At 35.4% G+C, this 18,763-nt stretch overlaps 1 protein-coding gene across 1 annotated transcript in view; it reads left to right on the plus strand.

Annotated features, from left to right (window-relative positions):
• The window catches only part of SCEL (sciellin), a gene marked incomplete at both ends in the record, with an annotated part of 103,362 nt that overhangs the window by 36,011 nt on the left and 48,588 nt on the right, over positions 1-18,763 (plus strand). The window contains 9 exons of the mRNA XM_084234903.1: positions 1,022-1,066; positions 2,415-2,474; positions 2,776-2,835; positions 4,761-4,829; positions 6,994-7,053; positions 9,650-9,709; positions 10,169-10,228; positions 13,138-13,188; positions 14,965-15,027. Coding sequence (XP_084091029.1) covers positions 1,022-1,066; positions 2,415-2,474; positions 2,776-2,835; positions 4,761-4,829; positions 6,994-7,053; positions 9,650-9,709; positions 10,169-10,228; positions 13,138-13,188; positions 14,965-15,027 — 528 coding nt within the window. The remainder of the gene's footprint in view (positions 1-1,021; positions 1,067-2,414; positions 2,475-2,775; positions 2,836-4,760; positions 4,830-6,993; positions 7,054-9,649; positions 9,710-10,168; positions 10,229-13,137; positions 13,189-14,964; positions 15,028-18,763) is intronic.

Consider the following 18,763-nt stretch of genomic DNA (forward strand, 5'->3'; position numbering starts at 1 on the left):
AGGTATAATTAGTATTCTTATTTTACAGATGGAAGAATTGAGGCAGCAAAGGTTAGGTAAACTCACCGAGGATCTTCCACCATAAGTGGTATATCCAGGATTGGTATCCAATTATCCCTGACTTGGGAACCTGAATGTGTAACTGCTGAGTTTCTGGGCCTCATAGTGCCCCGGTCAATTCCAGTCATGACTCAAGAAGAAGGAGGAACATTGAGAAAGTGTGGGTTGTGTGTGATTCTAGAGCAGGAAGAAAGGAGGAATAAAATTTGTAAACTAAAGAACAGGATGAAGAAGGTAAGAGAAATGAAGACAAAGGAGGAGGACAGAAAAGTTGAAGAAAAAACATGCTGTGAGGAGCAAACAGAAACAAGAACCATGTGGGAGCCTGCCTTCTTGGGGGAGAGAGCCGAGCTCATGTGGTTCTAAGGAATATTTTAGAAGTTTAGCTTTAGCTTCAACAGGTCATTCCTGAGGAAATAGTCAGAAAGTTACAGTCCTCAAATATGGAAACAAGATAACAAATTCAGCTGAACTGGAATGAGGTAGGCCTGGAACTCAAGAAAAAAATCAGATATTCTGATGAACAAATGTTCCCAAAACTACCTTGTGCAAATACATTATGCAAAGATAGCGATCCAGTTAAAAACCTGTATTAATCATTGACTGGATGAAACACACTAAATTAAAGACTAAGGAGGATTCAGTACAAAATAAAGTTCTAGATTGTGAGTACTTTTGGGAGAGAGGGGCATTAACATGAGACATGTGGTAATGCCTCAGAGGAGAGGAAAAAAAAAATGCTGCAAGGGTTCCAAAAATTCAGGGGACCCTACTCAGCTCAAGGATTGGAAAAGATTTCTTAGGGAACAAGGTGCGTGAGGAGAGTCTTGAAGTGTAAACGGGATTTTAAGATGACGATGATAAAGGTGGAGTATCTATTTCAGAGAATTGGGAAATAATATCTGTCTGACTCTGGCTAAAGTTTTACTGATGTGAGATTTTTTTTTTTTCCTTCCAAAAGTGAAGAATTGGATAATATCATAATGATGAATAAAAGCTTGAGTAGGTAAGATTTTTTTAATGTCTATTTGTTTGTTACTGAATTTTGTATTGTGATTTCTAAGTTTTATCAGTCCGTGAAGATGAGGACCCACATAGTGGTGAAGTCAAAAGTTTCCTCCAAATCTTGAGTTAAAAGCTTACAGAAATCATCATCATTTCATCATTATTATCAATGATTGTTAAGGTCTAAATATGCTAATATTAAAGTGTCTTTGATTTTCATTCTCCACTTATTTATTCAGGCAGTAACATAAGTGACCACATTTCTTTTGCTGAAATACTAGGGCACTAGTATATAAACTGAGTTTGATTTGGTCACTGAATACTTTTAGTTTAATTAATACAAAACCCACTTTTGTCTTAGTTAACATTATGACTTTATTTTGAATCACTCATAATTACATAATTTAAAAATTGTATTACCTGAAGTTTGTGTTGGAGGCGTGTGCCATTTTAGCTGCCTCCCGGCTTCTTTGCATGCTGAGATACTCAATGGACAAGCACCAAAGCGGAGGAGAATCAAGGAAATGGCAAATGAGTTAATTGATCTGAGGATCATGATATATGGTTTTCATGCCCTTTCCTATCAATAATGATCTGTTGATATATGATTGACTATCAACAACTCACTGATATTTCCTGTTCTTCAGTTTCCTCACTTATTAAGAGAGGAGGTATTAGATCCAGAGTCACAGACAACATGGCCTGCTGAGGCCAGCCAGATGTAATAAATGGAAGGGCTGACTGTATGAAACATAGCAGGGAGAATGCCCTTTCTAAAGTGACCAGCTGTTTCTCAAATCCAGCTGAATATTGCCACGTGAGAATCTGAGCTCCGTGTTTCAGGATATTTTGGGCAGAAATCCAGGTTTCTCAGTGTCATGGCAATCTTTGCAAACATTGGCCCACACGAAAAAAAAACCAAACACTCCTTGAATCTAAAACACCTCATTTGTGGACCCATATGGCTTGTGGATCCCAGTTTGTATGATTCACTAAGGTATTGCTATTTATTTGGTTTTATTGAGGTATAATTGACATATAACATTATATTAGCTGTACAACATAATGATTTGATATTTATATTATATGTGAAATGTTCAACACCAGGACATCCATTGCCATATGGAGTTACCAATTTTTTTCTTGTAATAAGAACATTTAAGATCTATTATCTTTGTAGCTATACATGCAATATGGTAAGTTCCACCACAATTTAAATTTTGAGTCTATGAAAATACTTGTTTGGAATAAATTCTATTTCCTGTTTTAGATGTCAAGTAGCCTATGTTTCCATAGAGTTAACTATCTGTTAACTGATGATATTTTCTATCAATGTAATGTATTTCAAGAAATCAAGGTCTTGATGGTCTCTTCAGAGCAAATCCTAAGACAGAGCAAACAGAGAAAAGGTAAGTGCATCTGTCTCTAACTTGAAAATATGATTTCCCAGATTGCTGGTTTTATTCTTTCAGACAGTAGCTGGAAGGAAGTTGTATCCTCTGGCATAAAAATATACTAGCAGATGGGGTAGCTCTCTCACTATTATCCATTTAATTCAGACATAATTGCCCAGAAGGATTTCTGCTCTTCCATTCAATATGAATAAATGAGCAATTCATGAAGAATGTTTATTGTATCTGACCTTTCAAGATACCATATAATTTTATTTCAATATGTAGTCTTCTACTTGAATTTCTTTGTGTTTTACAGAGCCAAAAGCCTTGAGAATCTCATCTTGTTGAATTATCGGATGGACAAAGATGGAAAAGGGTAAGATTTGGTTAAGACTCCCACAGGCCTCTTTGATCATATCCTAGACTATTTCTGTAATGTGTTCCATCCCATTTCCTGTGGGAGACCTCCTGCTCAGCACAAAGGTCAGGCATGCTGGGGGTTCAGGTCCCCAGTCAGGGTCAGGAGATGGGTAGATGTTTTAGTGCTGGCTGTTCCCATTGTATCATCTTGGTGACCCTGGGCAAGTCACCTGACCGCTGAAGACCTGTTTCTAGATCTCATAAAATGAAGGGCATGACCTAGATAATCTCCAAGGTTACTTTTTTTAATCTAAAAGTGAAAGAAATATGACTTTTCACTTTTATCTAAAAGTGAAAGAAATATAATATTACAAGTAATGGATGTAGGCTGGTTTAGGAATCAGTTGTGTCTATTATAAGACATTTGGTGCTGGGAACATAACTCTTCACCACCAAAATCTTTACAGTATACTCAGGCAGTTTTCAGTTGGACTCTTGGTGAAGTTGCTTTATAAGTATATATCAAATATATTTGTAAATATCTCAGACCTAGAGCCATGCTTTTATTTATTTTGGAAAGGATTAATGAATGATCAGTACCTGAACTGATAGAATTTAAGAGGTCAATTCATAGTGCTAGACTGACACTGATGTACTATAAAATTCACTTACATTACTGATATTATTTTTCATGTGGAAAGAAATCAAACTCTCAGCAGTTTCATTAGAGAAAATCCCAGAACAATCAAGAATGACAAAGGGTAAGCAATTATAAGGCCTGTAGTACTTTTTCTGCAAATTGACTCTTTAACTTGTCTTTGGTTAATCATTAAATTTGCCTTTGTGACATGAGAATTATTCTATTGTCTTGGTTATCTTTATAATCCATTTATTGGTGCCAATCTGTGCATAGAGTGATATTCTAGCCTTTTCAAAGTCAGCTTCAGCAGGTGCATCTTCATCCCTCTCTGCTGTAGAACACTTAACCATCTCTATGTAATGAAAAGTGTTGGCAGTAATGGTCCCACAGATACTGCATACTTGCTAAAAATATATATTGCTTGATGTAATGTAAATGTGCAAGTATTTTTGCAGGTGAATTTTTTTTTCAAATGAGGTACAGTTGAAGTGGAAAAGTGCTGTCAATACTCTGGTTTTATGAGTTCTAAAGAATTCAAATATTTCAATAATGAGATTCCAAATATTTAAGAAATGAAGTTTGGATGATTCTCAAAATATGATAGAAAATAGGAGAAGTAGGATGAATATCACAACCAAATCATTTTGTAGGCTAGAAAAGAGGAGAAAAGCAAAATGATTTGGAATCTGGACTGTAGAGGCATTGGTTTGCATATGTTTAAATTTATTGACATGTGAAAAACTTATTGGTTGCCATCAATTTATGTTATATACTAGAGTCCTCAGTGTAATTTCTCCTTTTCCAAGGTATCTTCATAACCTTGAGCTTTTTATTAAAAATGGCTTCTCTAAATCTTTGAAGTGTTTAGATTTAAAATGTTGATCATCTGATTTCCATCTCTGACTTGAAAGATTTTGTGCTTAAAGTAGATAATATCTCAACAAATGTGTTAAACTCATCTTTCTATCAATCCATCCTCAAAAGACAATGAAAGCAAAAACTTAAATCTAGAGAGAACTTTTACTTTTAAATTGATTCAGTAACAAGTGTGTGATGATTAGTACCTTACTCTTAGGCTGTATCACTAGCATATCTCTTCAGCATTTTTGCAATAGCATGAGTTGAATTAAATATTTCTAAGGAATTCTAATACTCTAGGTACTGCTTAACATCTAATTCCGATTGGAGGAATTTGCTATTGTCATAAAAAATATTGAATTATTTTCTCTCTCTCTCTCTCTCTCTCTCTTTCTCTCTCTCTCTCTCTTTCTCTGTCTCTCTGCCCCTCCCTATACCCCAATGTTACAAAGAAACCAAGACCTTGGAAATCTTATTAAAGTTAACCAAAGGACTGACAAGGATGAGAAAGGGTAAGGAAAGCATTTACAATAATAGGCATTTTTCAGGTTAGCTCTTTAAACCCCTTAGAAATTGGAATGGTATGCCTTTCTTTATCACAGATTAACTGTTGCAATTATAAATTTATCAGAGATCACAACAAAGGAATATAATAGACGTTGTTCCCAAGTTTAACTCGCCTTAAAGTGAACGTAGGAAAACCTGTTACATAATATCTTACGCTACAATTTTCTAATCATTTTTAAAGAATTCTAATTTATATTTATTTCAGAAATATAAAGGAAATGTCACAAAGTGAGAAGCAGCTTTTCCATACTGATTTTAACTAGTTTATTACTGTGGAAATGAATAGATAAGCTTAGGATAATGACATCAAAAGCTTTTATGTTCATTGGGCCCTGGAAATATCTGACACCCATTCAGGAACATTCTAGTATTGTTGGGTTTTATTTTGGGGGGGGAGTGGGTGGGCATTCTTGTTTATACACATTTGACAGACTATTGTATGTAACCTAATTTAAACAAGGTTTTGATGTTTTTTCCAATGAAGTCAAGATTTGAGGAAATGGTTATCAAAACTAACACCAGGACAGATAAAAATAGAAGAGGGTGAGAAATGTTTTGAAGTTTCTGAATCTTGGTTGTTTGCTCCCAGATTAATTGTGTGATCTTCTCAGTGACATTGATGGGTCATAGCTTTGTCTTTTCTTTTCTGTGTCTAAACCTTACTCCTCTGATCTTCATTTTGAATACTACAATGTAGTCTCTCTAAATTTACATTTGCATAAAGGTCAGTGAAATTGTGGAGATTAATTTAACTATATTATTATAGGCAATTTTTATAATAAAAATAAATCTAACACCAATATATTAATTTTCTTCAAAAACTTGAATTAATAAAATTAAAATTATAATTATATATTATATATAATAATATGGTATTACTTTGAAACTGATCAAAGTTTCTTTTAAAAGAGATGAAGACCTTAATAATGTTATCTAGTGAACCACAAAAGATGTGACAATACCACGGAGTAATACTCATTAGTGTCTTTATGTCTTTAAATCTGACTTCTGTGACAATCAATATAATAAATCATTTGGCATTTTAATTTCATAACCGTCTTTTATTAGCATGGCATTAGACTATGATGGTGGGCCACACAATCTTCCTTCCTTGTTCCAATAAAATCACTTTTTTGGGAAAAATTTTTCTAGTAGTTAACAATAAGCTGCCTCTTCTAGATTTCTGCCTTTATTTTTAGGGATGAGTGCTTAAACTGAATTTGTGTCTAAAGAAAACACACTCATACCAACCTTTTCAAAATGAATCTTCAAAATGAGAAAGAGAACCAAATGAGGCTTGACCAAAACTCTTGTAAATCAAGTTCTGAAAGGACAGTCATTTTAGAGGTCAGCCCAGGGGAGGTACAGGTACACATGTTGTGAGTTAGGACACCTCCAGTATTTCTTCTTATCAGCGCTGTGTTAACATGGCAGCAGCACCTAATCACAACGCTTCTGCCATTCTCGACTTCCCCCTTCGGGTTCTGGTTATGCTCCCTTTGGTATTGCTCAATGCATTTCAGTGGGTGGAGTATGTAGCCCTCTGAGAAGTAAATTATTAACGTTCTTGCCATGCAAGTTATTTTTTCTTAATGTTTATAATTCATAATAATCTAATATTTTAAAAGGCTTGAGTTGTGGAAATAATTAATACAGGGGTATATATTCTACTTATTATTTATAATATCTTTTAAGTTGTTATTATTAATACCACTATTGTTTAAAAACAGAGTAGGTAGTTATATCTGACTTGTTGAGCAAAAATTTGTATTTTGTGTAGATTCACATAGAACTTTATTACTTCTATGCCATCCATTTGGAATATTCTAACAAGATTCTAACACTATCAGAGGGCAAAACTGATTTTGTTAAATAACAAGTTTTATATAATCTCCTGCATTTTGAGAATAAAACAATAGATTGTGTTTCTTTTTAACAAACAAGGACACCATTTAAATGGTCTTTGAATCACGATGTAAGAGAATATATATTGCATGTAAAGCTTTAAAAGTTATGTTGATAGAGACCTTGTGTATTTACTGCTTCTTAACTTTTCCAATAATATTTTATTTTAACAATATTCATTAAAATGCATTTCCTTATTCAAAGAAAACAAGACCTCAATGGACATATTAAAGTGAATCCTGAAATAAACAAAAATATCAAGAGGTAAGACATTTAATGTTTGTTTTTTCCTTTGATATTTATAAGTTCATTGAAATTCTAAGTGCTTTTATTCAGGAGAGTAAATTAAAATTCAAACCAAAACTGAGTGCTCTTTTCCCTAAACACATTGTTTTAAGTAATTCCATACAAAAAAATATACAGAAGTGATCGTTTGCATTTTACTGTGGGTGAAGTTTAGTACCAGGCAGATTTTGAGAAATTAAATGAGAATTGGCTTATCTCTATTGAGCTTAATGATTTATTTCTTTGTATGTGTGTACGTACATATGTGTGGTGTAAATTAAAGTGCAAGTGATTGATGTTTCAGGTCAAGCTGTCAAGTGGTAAAATCCCCTCTTAATTCAACCTTTTTGTTCTGTTCAGGCCTTCTTCTGATTGGATGGGCCCACCCATGTTAGGGAGGACAATGTTTGATAAAATATCTGGGCACCTCATGCCCCAGACAAGTGACACACAAGGCTAACCATCACAATGCGTGTATGTGTGTTATGTTTCAGTAGGGTAAAAGTGGATGTGTAAATAGTACATGTAGGTATTATTAAGTGTGTGTGGCCATGTGTAGTGTATTTGTATTGCATGTATATGATATATATTGAATGGAGTGCTCAGCAAAGTATACTTTGTTGAAAGAGTAGTCCTACCCATGAACTGTCAATTAAATCTGGAGAGCTTATGTCTTCTTGCTTTTTATTTTTTAAAATGCAGATGGAATATATTTGAAACTGAGCTTGTTGGCATGTTGCTGAAGAGAGTGTACCAAATAATTCCATGTGGTTTTCTTTGAACTCCTTTCGATTCGGTTAACTTGGTACATGATATTATTAGCTGATTCTAAATATGTCACTGATGCCTGCGGGCCCAGTCAGCAGAGCAAGGGCTAGACTAGCTGAAAGCTGTGCTTACTGTCAGACTGTCCTGTTTTTAACTCCAAGTCATGGTCAGAGGTGCAGCGATCCATTGAATTACAGACTCAATTTTGCAACCAACAGACTGAGAAGGAAGGATTGATTTCCTTGGGTTGGGTGTGTCAGGGAGTAACCTGAAATAGTGAACGTGAGCAGGGAATCTGAAAGACCTTACTTCAAATTCTGACTCTGTCACTGGCTAGCTGTGTCCCTGTAAGAGAGGGGTCATAATATTATCTTGACTGGCCCATAGTAGATACAGTAATTATTAGTAATAATACTCAGCTAAATTATGTTTTCTTAATGATTTAGATACTGTTCAAATATTTAATTTATATTGACTTTTGGGGGGGAAATCAAGATTTTCTTTCTAATTTTTATTGAAGCTATTATTTCAAATCATCACCTATTATTTTTCATAGATTGGTATATGTGTGTACATATTACAAGCCAGGAAAAGCAATATTTACTTTTGTGTTAATTTTTGAGTCCTCAAATCTGGAAATATTATAGAAATCTAGGATTATTTTCCCCTCAGTCATGGGCATTCACATCTCAAATACTTGACTACTTTGTTTAGACAACAATCAACAAGGGATTACAAAAATCAGTGAGAAATATTCTGGGGTAGAATAGCTGTTTCTAATTGTTTCATTATTTTCATGAAAAAAGTTCCAAATTTTTGTTGTTGATTTTAGCTTGGATGTATATATACTCAGACATTTAAATATAAGTAAAAACTTGAGTCAACATCTGATTGCATCTAAAAATCTGTATCTTAGATGTGTGTAGACACAACTTCATAGACTTCATGATACTGTCTTAGTAGAGCCACAGTGCTGGGAGAAATGGAGTATAGTACCTCCTTCCTAGTATATTCTTTACCCATCTGGCATCCTCTGTAGATCAGAGAAGCACTGACTGGTGCTGTGTATGCAAAAATCACGTATAGATGCATAAGAAAAGCAAAATACCATTCAAATCATAAGAAGAATATGCTGAAGGGCAACAAAAAAAAAATCTGGCAGGTTTTCAGACTATGAAGAGTTTAGTATTACAGTAAGTGTATCTTATATTTCTGTACTCTGTAGATTTTAATCTATTTACTCTTTGCTGCTAACACAACTAGTTAAAATTTGTAGTTTTAATATACAGTTATAAATAGCAGAGGCAGATACCAGGTTGTAAATTAGGGACTTTTAAAAATTGGTCTATTTATCTTAATCCTGTGTTGTGAATAGAAAGCCTGCTAACAGTGCTCATTTGACAAAAGGGGAATTCTCCAAAGTTGATTTTAGGTCCCACAGAAGGTTAGAGTTTGATATGAAAAGGATGTGCCTTCTGGAATGTTCCATGAGAAGTGTATATAGACTTACAAAATATTTAGTGCATTGGCAAAGGCTAAGAGCACAGCATTAAATGAGTTGAAACAGCCATGGAGTCCTTGTGTAGTATTAACTGGTGGCCAACTGCTCCAAGATTGTTGTCTTTGAGTCTCAATAAATTTTAGAGATGTATAAATCACTACAAGCGTCTGCATAGTGACCTTTAACAATCCTCACTTCTTTGCATAATCTTGGTAATGTTTATACTGTTTTTGAGACTTAATGAATAGTTTTATCCACTTGGTGCTAATCTGTCATGAATCTCATCCTTTCTTCTATGTTTTAAAGGGGTAAGAGCCTTGAAAATCTCATCAAAGTGACTCCTGAAGTAAGCAGAAATAACTCAGGGTGAGGATTATGTCTTATCTGTCTTCCTTCCCCATTTGCATCATTTTGTATCTTTCATCTGAGAAACTGCATTGAAAAAGCCTTGGGACTGAAACCAGAAAATCTGTACTCACAACTTTCCATTCGGGTGCATTTGAACAAGTCCCTTCAACCCTGAGCTGAATGTTTTTTTAGTTATAAGGATCCAGTGTCTGGTATACCTTACCTTTGTCACTTGATTTTTAAAACCTTAATCTTGCCCTAATTTTATGGTTTTATTTTGAGGGTATGTGGAAAATTGAGTCAATTAATGATTTTTATGGAGGTAAAAAGTTTTACTGTCTTAAATTAAGGGCATGGGCTGGAATGCTTTCTCTCAAAAAAAAAATCATCTTGCTCACATATATCTTTTCACTTAAATAATTTGTTGATTTAGTTCCATATATTACTTATATGTTTTTATTGCTCTATTGTTTAAAGTTCCAAAGACCTTGATAACCTCATCAAAATGAATCCAAGACCAGGAAAGAGTATGCAAGGGTAAGATTAATACACTCTTCTTTGTTTCACACTAACCAATGTGCCAAAACCTAATTAAATCACTATTTGTGCAGACTGACAGTAACTCAATGATAATTTAAGAAAAGTCATACAACCGCCACTACTCAAATCTAAATGTTAAAGATTTTGGTCCACTGACTTCTAATGCAATGGAGGTGGCTTTGACTAGTTAGGGCCACAGTTGTGTTCCCAGGATGGACAGAAGACTTTTATTTCTTGACTGGAGTATTTTTCTTGAGCAGAGGGATGGTTCAGGGTGGGGGTATGAGAACAAGATGAGAGCAAAGAGATATGACTCTAGGACTGACTGTGACTTCACTAACTCCAGAATGGACTGGTCACTTCCCCTGTTTGGGCTTGGGTTTTTGCATGCTCAAAGCAAGGAGACTGAACCAGATACTCCTAGTCACTTCCATTAATTCAATTACAAAGTGCCAATAAGATAGTCAGTGTCATGGAAAGTACATACATTCTTGAGAGTTAGATTTTTAGCTTTAAATTCTAGTTCTACTGACTAGCTATGTGAGAAATTACTTATTCTTCCTCAGTTTAAACTTTTGTCTCTGTGGAAATGGGGTGAAAATACTTCCTGTATCAAAAGATTGATGTGAGAATTAAATCATATAAGTCACTGAGAAATGTGTCTGGCACATAATGAATTTTCTGAAATCATCAGTTATTATTTGTACACAGTTATAATGAGGTTCATATATGTGTATTTATAGTCAACACAGAGACATGCCAACCCTTTGAGGTTATCTCTGTTTTAACAAATATGATCCTTTCTTCCATGTTTTAAAGTGACCGAAGTCTTGACAACCTCATGAAAGTGGCTCCCAGAATTAACCACGGGTGAAGTTTATGGAGCTCTTCTATCTCTCCTCTTTCTTTCTTTTTCAACTTAGAAAATGCAATAAAATGTGCTGTCCCACTATACAGAAGGCCAGTAGTGGGATCCCAAATCAGCTGTGTTGGAACCTGCTTTTCAGGGCCTGGCTAGGGATCCCTAGCCATGTGCCTTAGTGGAGAGAGAGAATTCCTTAATATACAGGAATGACTCTTAATATCTTATCAGTATGGTACTTGTGTTGCATGTTTAGAATTTTCCTAAAATGAACCAGGTCTCCTATGAGATAAAGCATTACCCCAAAACAGTTTTCTAGAATTTAGCAGTCTAAAGAAAGTTTTTATATGAAGAAATGTTTCCCTTCCTTTTTCCCCCATCTTTTATTCCTTCTCTTGCTGTCTACCACCAAATCAGTTCCTAAAATTGGAAGGTAATTTTAAAGAAATTATACTCATTTCATTGAAATAATAAAGAATACAAAGAATAATATTGGTCTCTTATAGAGATAGAATTTTCTTATAGGCATATCATGTTAATTTACCAAAAAGACATTAGCCAAAGAACCATTAACACAACATTTAGTGTTGTGCTAGTTTTTTTTTTTTTTTTTATAGAGGCATGTTTTTATTTATTTATTTGTTTGTTTTGTTTACACATGCACTGGGTACAGTCAGAAGCGCGGGAGGGTGAGAGAATTCACCAGAGCTAGAGCGGGGAGCAGAGCAGGCAGAAGGACAGAAGGACACTGCTGAGGGGAGCAGCGGGCTACAGGAGAGGTCTGCGCGCCATGTGGGACCCTCCTCCTGTGGCTGGGGAGCAGCCGGGGATCAAACCGGCCCTGCAGAGGCCGCGGGCAGCTTCGCAACCCAGCGCTCAACCGCTGCGCCACCGGGGAGGCCCTAGTGTTGTGCTAGTTTGAACATCAGTTTGCTATAAAAGATAGCAAAATTTTTATCTTTTTTTTTTTTTAGATTTATTTATTTATTTATATAAGCACGGGTACAATCAGAAGTGCGGGAGGGTGAGAGAATTCACCAGAGCCAGAGCAGGGAGCAGGACAGGCAGACTGACGAAATACACTGCTGAGGGGAGCAGCGGGCGGCAGTAGAGGTCTGCTCACCATGTGGGACCCTGGCGGGTGGCCAGGGATGGAACTGGTGCTGCAGAGGCTGCGGGCAGCTTCGCAGCCCAGCACTCAACCACTGCGCCACCAGGGGAGGCCCCTTTATCTTCTTTTTAACAATTTTGCAACCATACTTTGCATTTAGAAATGCTGTCAATTTTTGTAGTACTTAGCCATTAAACAAAGTTTGTTAGACTAGATCAGTGACTTCAATTTTTTTCTAAAGGGTTAGTTAGGTAGCAAATATTTCAGCTTTTGGGGGCCAAAACAGTCTCTTTTGAGATATGCTTGCTTATGCGAATGTTTAGAATAAAATCATAGGTTTTATAATCTGAAGTCTTGCATGTTCTGATTTAGCATTGCATGACATGTGATTCTGAAGTGATTTGATAACTGTATTGGAGGGGTTTCAATATCACATATTTGTATTATGTATATACCTTAAAATAAGGAAATAACTTTTTTTTTAAAGTCCCAGAGTTTGTGTTTGTTTGTTTGGAAGCTTTGTTGTTTGTTTGTCTGTTTTGTAGGGGAGAGAAGAAAGAGGAGGGAAGCAAGGAACAGATGTAAAAATTATGAATAATTTAATATTTTTCTTTTGCACGTTTCAAAAGATTTTGAATGCTAATTCTATTACAAAAATATAATATGCAAAATAAAGAGATTAAGAAAAATTTAAATTTGAAATTGTCACAAAAGAAATAAGAGCAAAACTAAGTTCTCACATATACAGAGATAATTATGCAAAAAATGAACTGATAGTAGCAACTTACTTAGGCTTACAAATAGAATGGATTTAATAATGAAGTTTTACATTAAAAACACTTATTTGATTCAATATTAAAATTGAGAAAATGCACTCATTATTTTTTATTTTAGTTGATTATACTAGCTATTAAAATTTATAATATTTTTTAGGAAACAAGACCTGGAAAATCTCATCAAAGTAGTCCCCTCAGCCAAAAAACGGTGAGTTTATTGGGATTATAGAAGACTCTTGAGCTACTTTTTACTCAGGATTAACTATTTGGCTAAGAGTATTTTGAAAGGGGACATAAGAAAATGAGAACAAATTGATTTTTGATGTGTAACAATTCTGGATAGATTGACTGCTTCAATTTATTCATTATAATAGTTTAGAATTATAGTATTGAAGTTAATTTGGTAGAAGTACAACTTAAGAAATTCATTATGACATATACCATAACTAGATTATTACTGTAAATTTATAGTTAGTTAAATATACATTTATAAACTTTAATAAACCAAGAACTATTGGCTTTCTACTCTTTCACAAATCTAAGGATTATTTTTTTTATTTTTTAAAGATTTATTTCTTTATTTATACAAGCACTTGGTACAGTCAGAAGTGCGGGAGGGTGAGACAATTCACCAGAGCCAGAGTGGGAAGCAGAACAGGCAGACCAACAAAATACACTGCTGAGGGGAGCAGCGGGCAGGGCAGGAGAGGTCTGCGTGCCATGTGGGACCCTCCCTGGCAGCTGGGGATGGAAATGGCACTGCAGGGGCTGCAGGCAGCTTCGCAGTCCAGCGTTCAACCACTGTGTCACCACGGAGGCCCTCTAAGGATTAATTTTTATATCCTGAGAAAATTGGTAACATACTATCCTTATACTTGATTAGAATATTTTCAGATGAGGCCTCCCTGGTAGCGCAGGGCTTAAGCATGTCAATATGAAGGAATCTGCAGCCTCTGCAGCACAAGTTCCATCCCTGGCCAGCCAGGGAGAAACCACATGGCGAGGCAGACCTCTCCTGTCTCACCCACTGCTCCCCTCAGCAGTGTATTTCAGTCACTCTGCCTGTTCTGTTCCCTGCTCTGTCTGTGGTGAATCCTCTCACCTCCCCCCCACCCACATCTCTGGCCTGTACACCAGCTCTTGTATGCATAAATAAATAACTTTAAAAAATATATTTTCACATGACATTGAATTTCTGTCTTATTTTAGACCCAATACACACTAGAACAGAAGTTAAGAAAAACATTCGGAGTAACCCCAAGCTGCATCTCAGAATTATTAGGAAGAGAATGTTGGCAAAACAGATGTGCACAGGGCCTCCCATGGTGGCGCAGCAGCGGTTGAGGGCTGGGCTGAGAAGCTGCCCGCAGCCTCTGCAGTGCTGGTTGGATGATCCCCGGCCGCGGGGTGTGGGTCCCACATGGCTCGCAGACTCTCCTGCCACGCCCACTGCTACCCTCAGCAGTGTATTTTGTCGGTCTACCTGTTCTGTTCCCCAATCCGGCTCTGGTGAATTCTCTCACCCTCCCACGCTTCTGACTGTACCCAGTACTTGTATAAATAAATAAATGAATCTTTAAAAAATAAAAATTAAGAATGAAAAAAACAACAAACAGATGTGAACATAAACAGATGAAGGGGATTAGCAAGAAGCAGTACTGAGTTTAGGGTCCCATTGCAGACGCGCCAGTCCTGGTTCACCTTGAGTCATAATCTAGGTAACTGACTCCAAGGAGAATCTTAACTGTTTTGAAGCTCAATTTCTTTCTGTATATAAAGGCTAAGATGGTTTTATCTACCTCATTAGATTGTTTTGGGGATTTAAAAAACATTACTAATGTATATGAAGTAGATTGTGGGTAAATTTATCATTTTTTTTGTTTAAGGGGTTCATTGAATGATTCACAAATGTAAAAAGAAAAGATTTTAATCAAAATTTGCTGATTTCCAATAATATCTGACCTTTTATTTCATTTTGTTTTAGCAGCGAACAAGGTCTCAATGAACTTATCAGTGTAAGCCCCAAAGCTGTCAAAAAGATGACTGGGTAAGAGAAGGATGTTTTTGTTTTGTTTTGTTTTGTTTCTCCTTAACTAAGCACAATGTGAATATAAATGACTTACAATCACTTAGTGCAAGTTGAATGTTTTGAAAAATCATTACAATTTTTATATGTGTTCAAACAAATCTATTTGTTAATAGCAAGAAAGAGAAAACTGAAAAAAATAAATGGTAGTGGCTTCACTTGTTTCAACCTCGAGCAAAGCAGCTGAAAGGAGGCATAAGAAAATGAGAACAAATTGATTTTCTGATGTGTAAACAGGAAGGAGCACAGCTAGTCTGTATGCTGTTAATACTTCGCTTGATTTTTGTAGTACTGATCTTTCTACCTTTATGCTGGAATTGATTAATGATAGTTAGAAAACAAACGCCTAAAACTTCACTATCCTTGTCACCAATATATCATTGACCTTGTTTTTGGAAGTGTTTTTTGAAAGTTAGTGTGATTTTATGAAGTTCATAGTTTCTTAGATTGTTTGTTGCTCCCAACAAAGTTATGGACCTAAAATTTTGTAACTATTTAAGTAGCATCTGTGAGATGATGTCTTTCACTTCTTGTCTTGGCTTACATGAAGATTTTTATACCATTACAGACTGCTATTTTCTATATAATATATAGTATATATATAATTATATGTATATATATGATTGTTTTTTATATATACATATAAATGCTTAAGATAAATAGCTATCTTAAGTATATGTTCATGATTTTCCTTTATGGATTTATTTGTTACATACCAAATTGCAAAAATTTTGAGATGGAAAGAATCTAAATAACTCATTTGGAAAACCACTGTTTGAGTTGAATCTATTCAATTTACAAAAGATGAAATTGAGACTCAGAAAGATTAAAAAATTTGACCAGGGTCATAGGGAAAACTAGTGGAAGGCTGATAGTAGTTCTGTGATCTATTAGGCAGTGAATAATTACTGAGCACCTACTGGGTTGGAAACTTACAACTAGGTATCATTAGTTGCACATTAGATATAATTACAGGCTGTGGACGCCAAAAAGAGAATTCAGTAGACATACTCAATCTTATTAACAGCAGGCAATTATCATAGATTAAAGCTAATTATGTACTGGGGGCATACTCCAAGACAATAATAGGTTGTCAATTTTATATATTACATTTTGAACACTTGTGCTGCTTGCTGAATATAGAATGTATTTTCAGTGAGTTGAATTTAAAAAGAAAAAGAGACATTGAATAGCTAATTTAATAAGCATGACAGGCTGTAAAATTCATATTCATAGTTTCCTAAGAGTAGAGGATGTTAAAGCTGGGTAGAGTCTTAGAGAGAATCCAATCTAATCTCCTCATTTTACAGATGGGAATACTGAGGCAAGGGTCTTCTATGAGTTGTTCTAACTCCTAGCCTAACTCCTGGTCTTTAAACCACAGCAGGCAGATTTTGGTATTATAATAAATAAAAGTTAATTGAGCACTTCAGGAAATACCAGAGGTTATAAAGCTAAGTGATGCCCAGGAGCTGAACTTCACTGCTCTCAAAGGGTCACTTGACAGATTACTTCAGAGATGACAATAGCATAAGTGAACAAATTATGTTAAAGGATGCTAGAGCTTTTAAACCACATGGAAGTAATAATGTCTATATAGTCTACTGTATTACATCCATAAAGCAATATAAATGAAATCAGTAACTTGAGTGGGAAAAATGTTGCCTTTTTTTCGGGGTCAAGTTTATGTATGAGATCCTTGTGTTTGTTGGGAACCAGGGCCTAAAAAAAAAGTATATAATTAGTAGTTTTTAATTCATTAGGATAAATTGCATGATGATGTCAAGGCAATTCAGGGCTATTCCTGACATCCTTGTTGTATTAGCACACAGTATTGTCTTTTTTAGGAGTAGAATATAACATACATTTATGTTTTCTAAGCTAGTTCTTTTCAAACATGGGCCAAAACCCAGTAAAGTGTTGTATAAATAATTTAGTGAGTGCTGATCAGCATTTTCCCCAATTAAATAGAATGAATTAAGTAGAGTAAAAAACTATGAGCATTCTTATGCAGTAAAGGTATTATCTTATGAAATTTCTGTGTTTTATTGTGTGTGTCTTTCTGTCTGTCTGAAAAGAGTGAGAATTGGAATGTAATGTAAAATGTATTTCTTTTTTTTTTTAATAATAAATTTTATTTTTATATTCCCCATACAATTGCAACCCCCCCTTTCTGATCCCAATCCCTCCCCTCCCGCCGCCCACCCCCCAAAAGTGTCTCTGTTTCATAGTTTTTGGTTGATTCTGATTTTCACTTTCTTATAGTTATTCATTTTCCTGGTCCCTTATTTAAGTTTTCTAGATTCCTGCCATGAGTGAGACCATCCGGTATTTTTCTTTTTCTTTTTGGCTTATTTCGCTGAGCATGATCCCTTCCAGCGCCATCCATGTTGCTGCAAATTACATATGCTTATCTTTTTTGAATGCTGAGTAATATTCCATGGTGTATATGTACCACATTTTCTTGATCCAGTCATCTATTTTTGGGCATTTGGGCTGTTTCCAAAGCTTAGCTATTGTAAACAGTGCTGCTATAAATATAGGGGTGCAGGTGTTCTTTGGAATTGATGTTTCTGTGTCCTTTGGGTAAATACCTAGGAGTGGAATTGCTGGATCATATGGAAGCTCTATGTTTAGTAGGTCCAGAAATCTCCACACAGCTCTCCACAGTGGTTGGACCAGTTTGCACTCCCACCAACAGTGCAGAAGAGTTCCATTTTCTCCACAACCTCGCCAACATTTGTTGTTGCTAGTTTTTTTAATATGTGCCATTCTCACTGGTGTAAGATGATATCTCATGGTAGTTTTGATTTGCATTTCCCTGATGACAAGTGATGTTGAACATTTTTTCATATGCCTGTTGGCCATTTGCATTTCCTCTTCAGAGAAGTTTCTTTTTAGCTCTTCTGACCATTTTTTGACTGGATTATTTTCTTTGTTGTTGTTGAGTCTCATCAGCTCTTTGCAGATTTTTGTGATCAGTCCTTTATCATTAGTGTTGGGTGCAAAAATGTTCTCCCAGTTCGTGGGGTTTCTCTTTATTTTTGTTATTGTCTCTTTTGCTGTGCAGAAGCTCTTTAATTTGATGTAGTCCCAGCTGTTTATCTTTGCCTTCACTATCACTGCTTTGGGTGATGTGTCTGTAAAGATGTCTTTGATGTGCAAATCACGTAGTGTTTCGCCTATATTTCCTTCTATATATTTTATGGTTTCAGGTCTTATGTCTAGTTCTTTAATCCATTTTGAGTTGATTTTTGTGTATGGTGTGAGGTAGTGGTCAAGCTTCATTCTTTTGCATGTAGCGACCCAGTTTTCCCAGCACCATTTATTGAACAAACTTTCTTTGCTCCAACGCATAGTCTTTGCTCCTTTGTCAAAGATTAGTTGACCATAAATCTGTGGGTTTATTTCTGGATTTTCTATTCGATTCCATTGGTCTGTATGTCTGTTCTTGTTCCAATACCATGCAGTTTTGATGATTATGGCTTTGTAGTATAGTTTGAAGTCTGGGAGTGTGATGCCTCCATTCCCTTCTTTTTTTTTCAGGAGAGCTTTGGCTATTCGGGGTTTTTTGTGATTCCATATGAATTTCATCAATAATTGTTCTATTTCTTTGAAGAATGACATTGAAATTTTGATTGGAATAGCATTGAATCTGTATAGGATGGCCATTTTAATAATGTTTATTCTTCCAATC

Source organism: Talpa europaea, assembly GCF_964194135.1.
Source record: "Talpa europaea genome assembly, chromosome: 6".
NCBI lineage: Eukaryota > Metazoa > Chordata > Mammalia > Eulipotyphla > Talpidae > Talpa > Talpa europaea.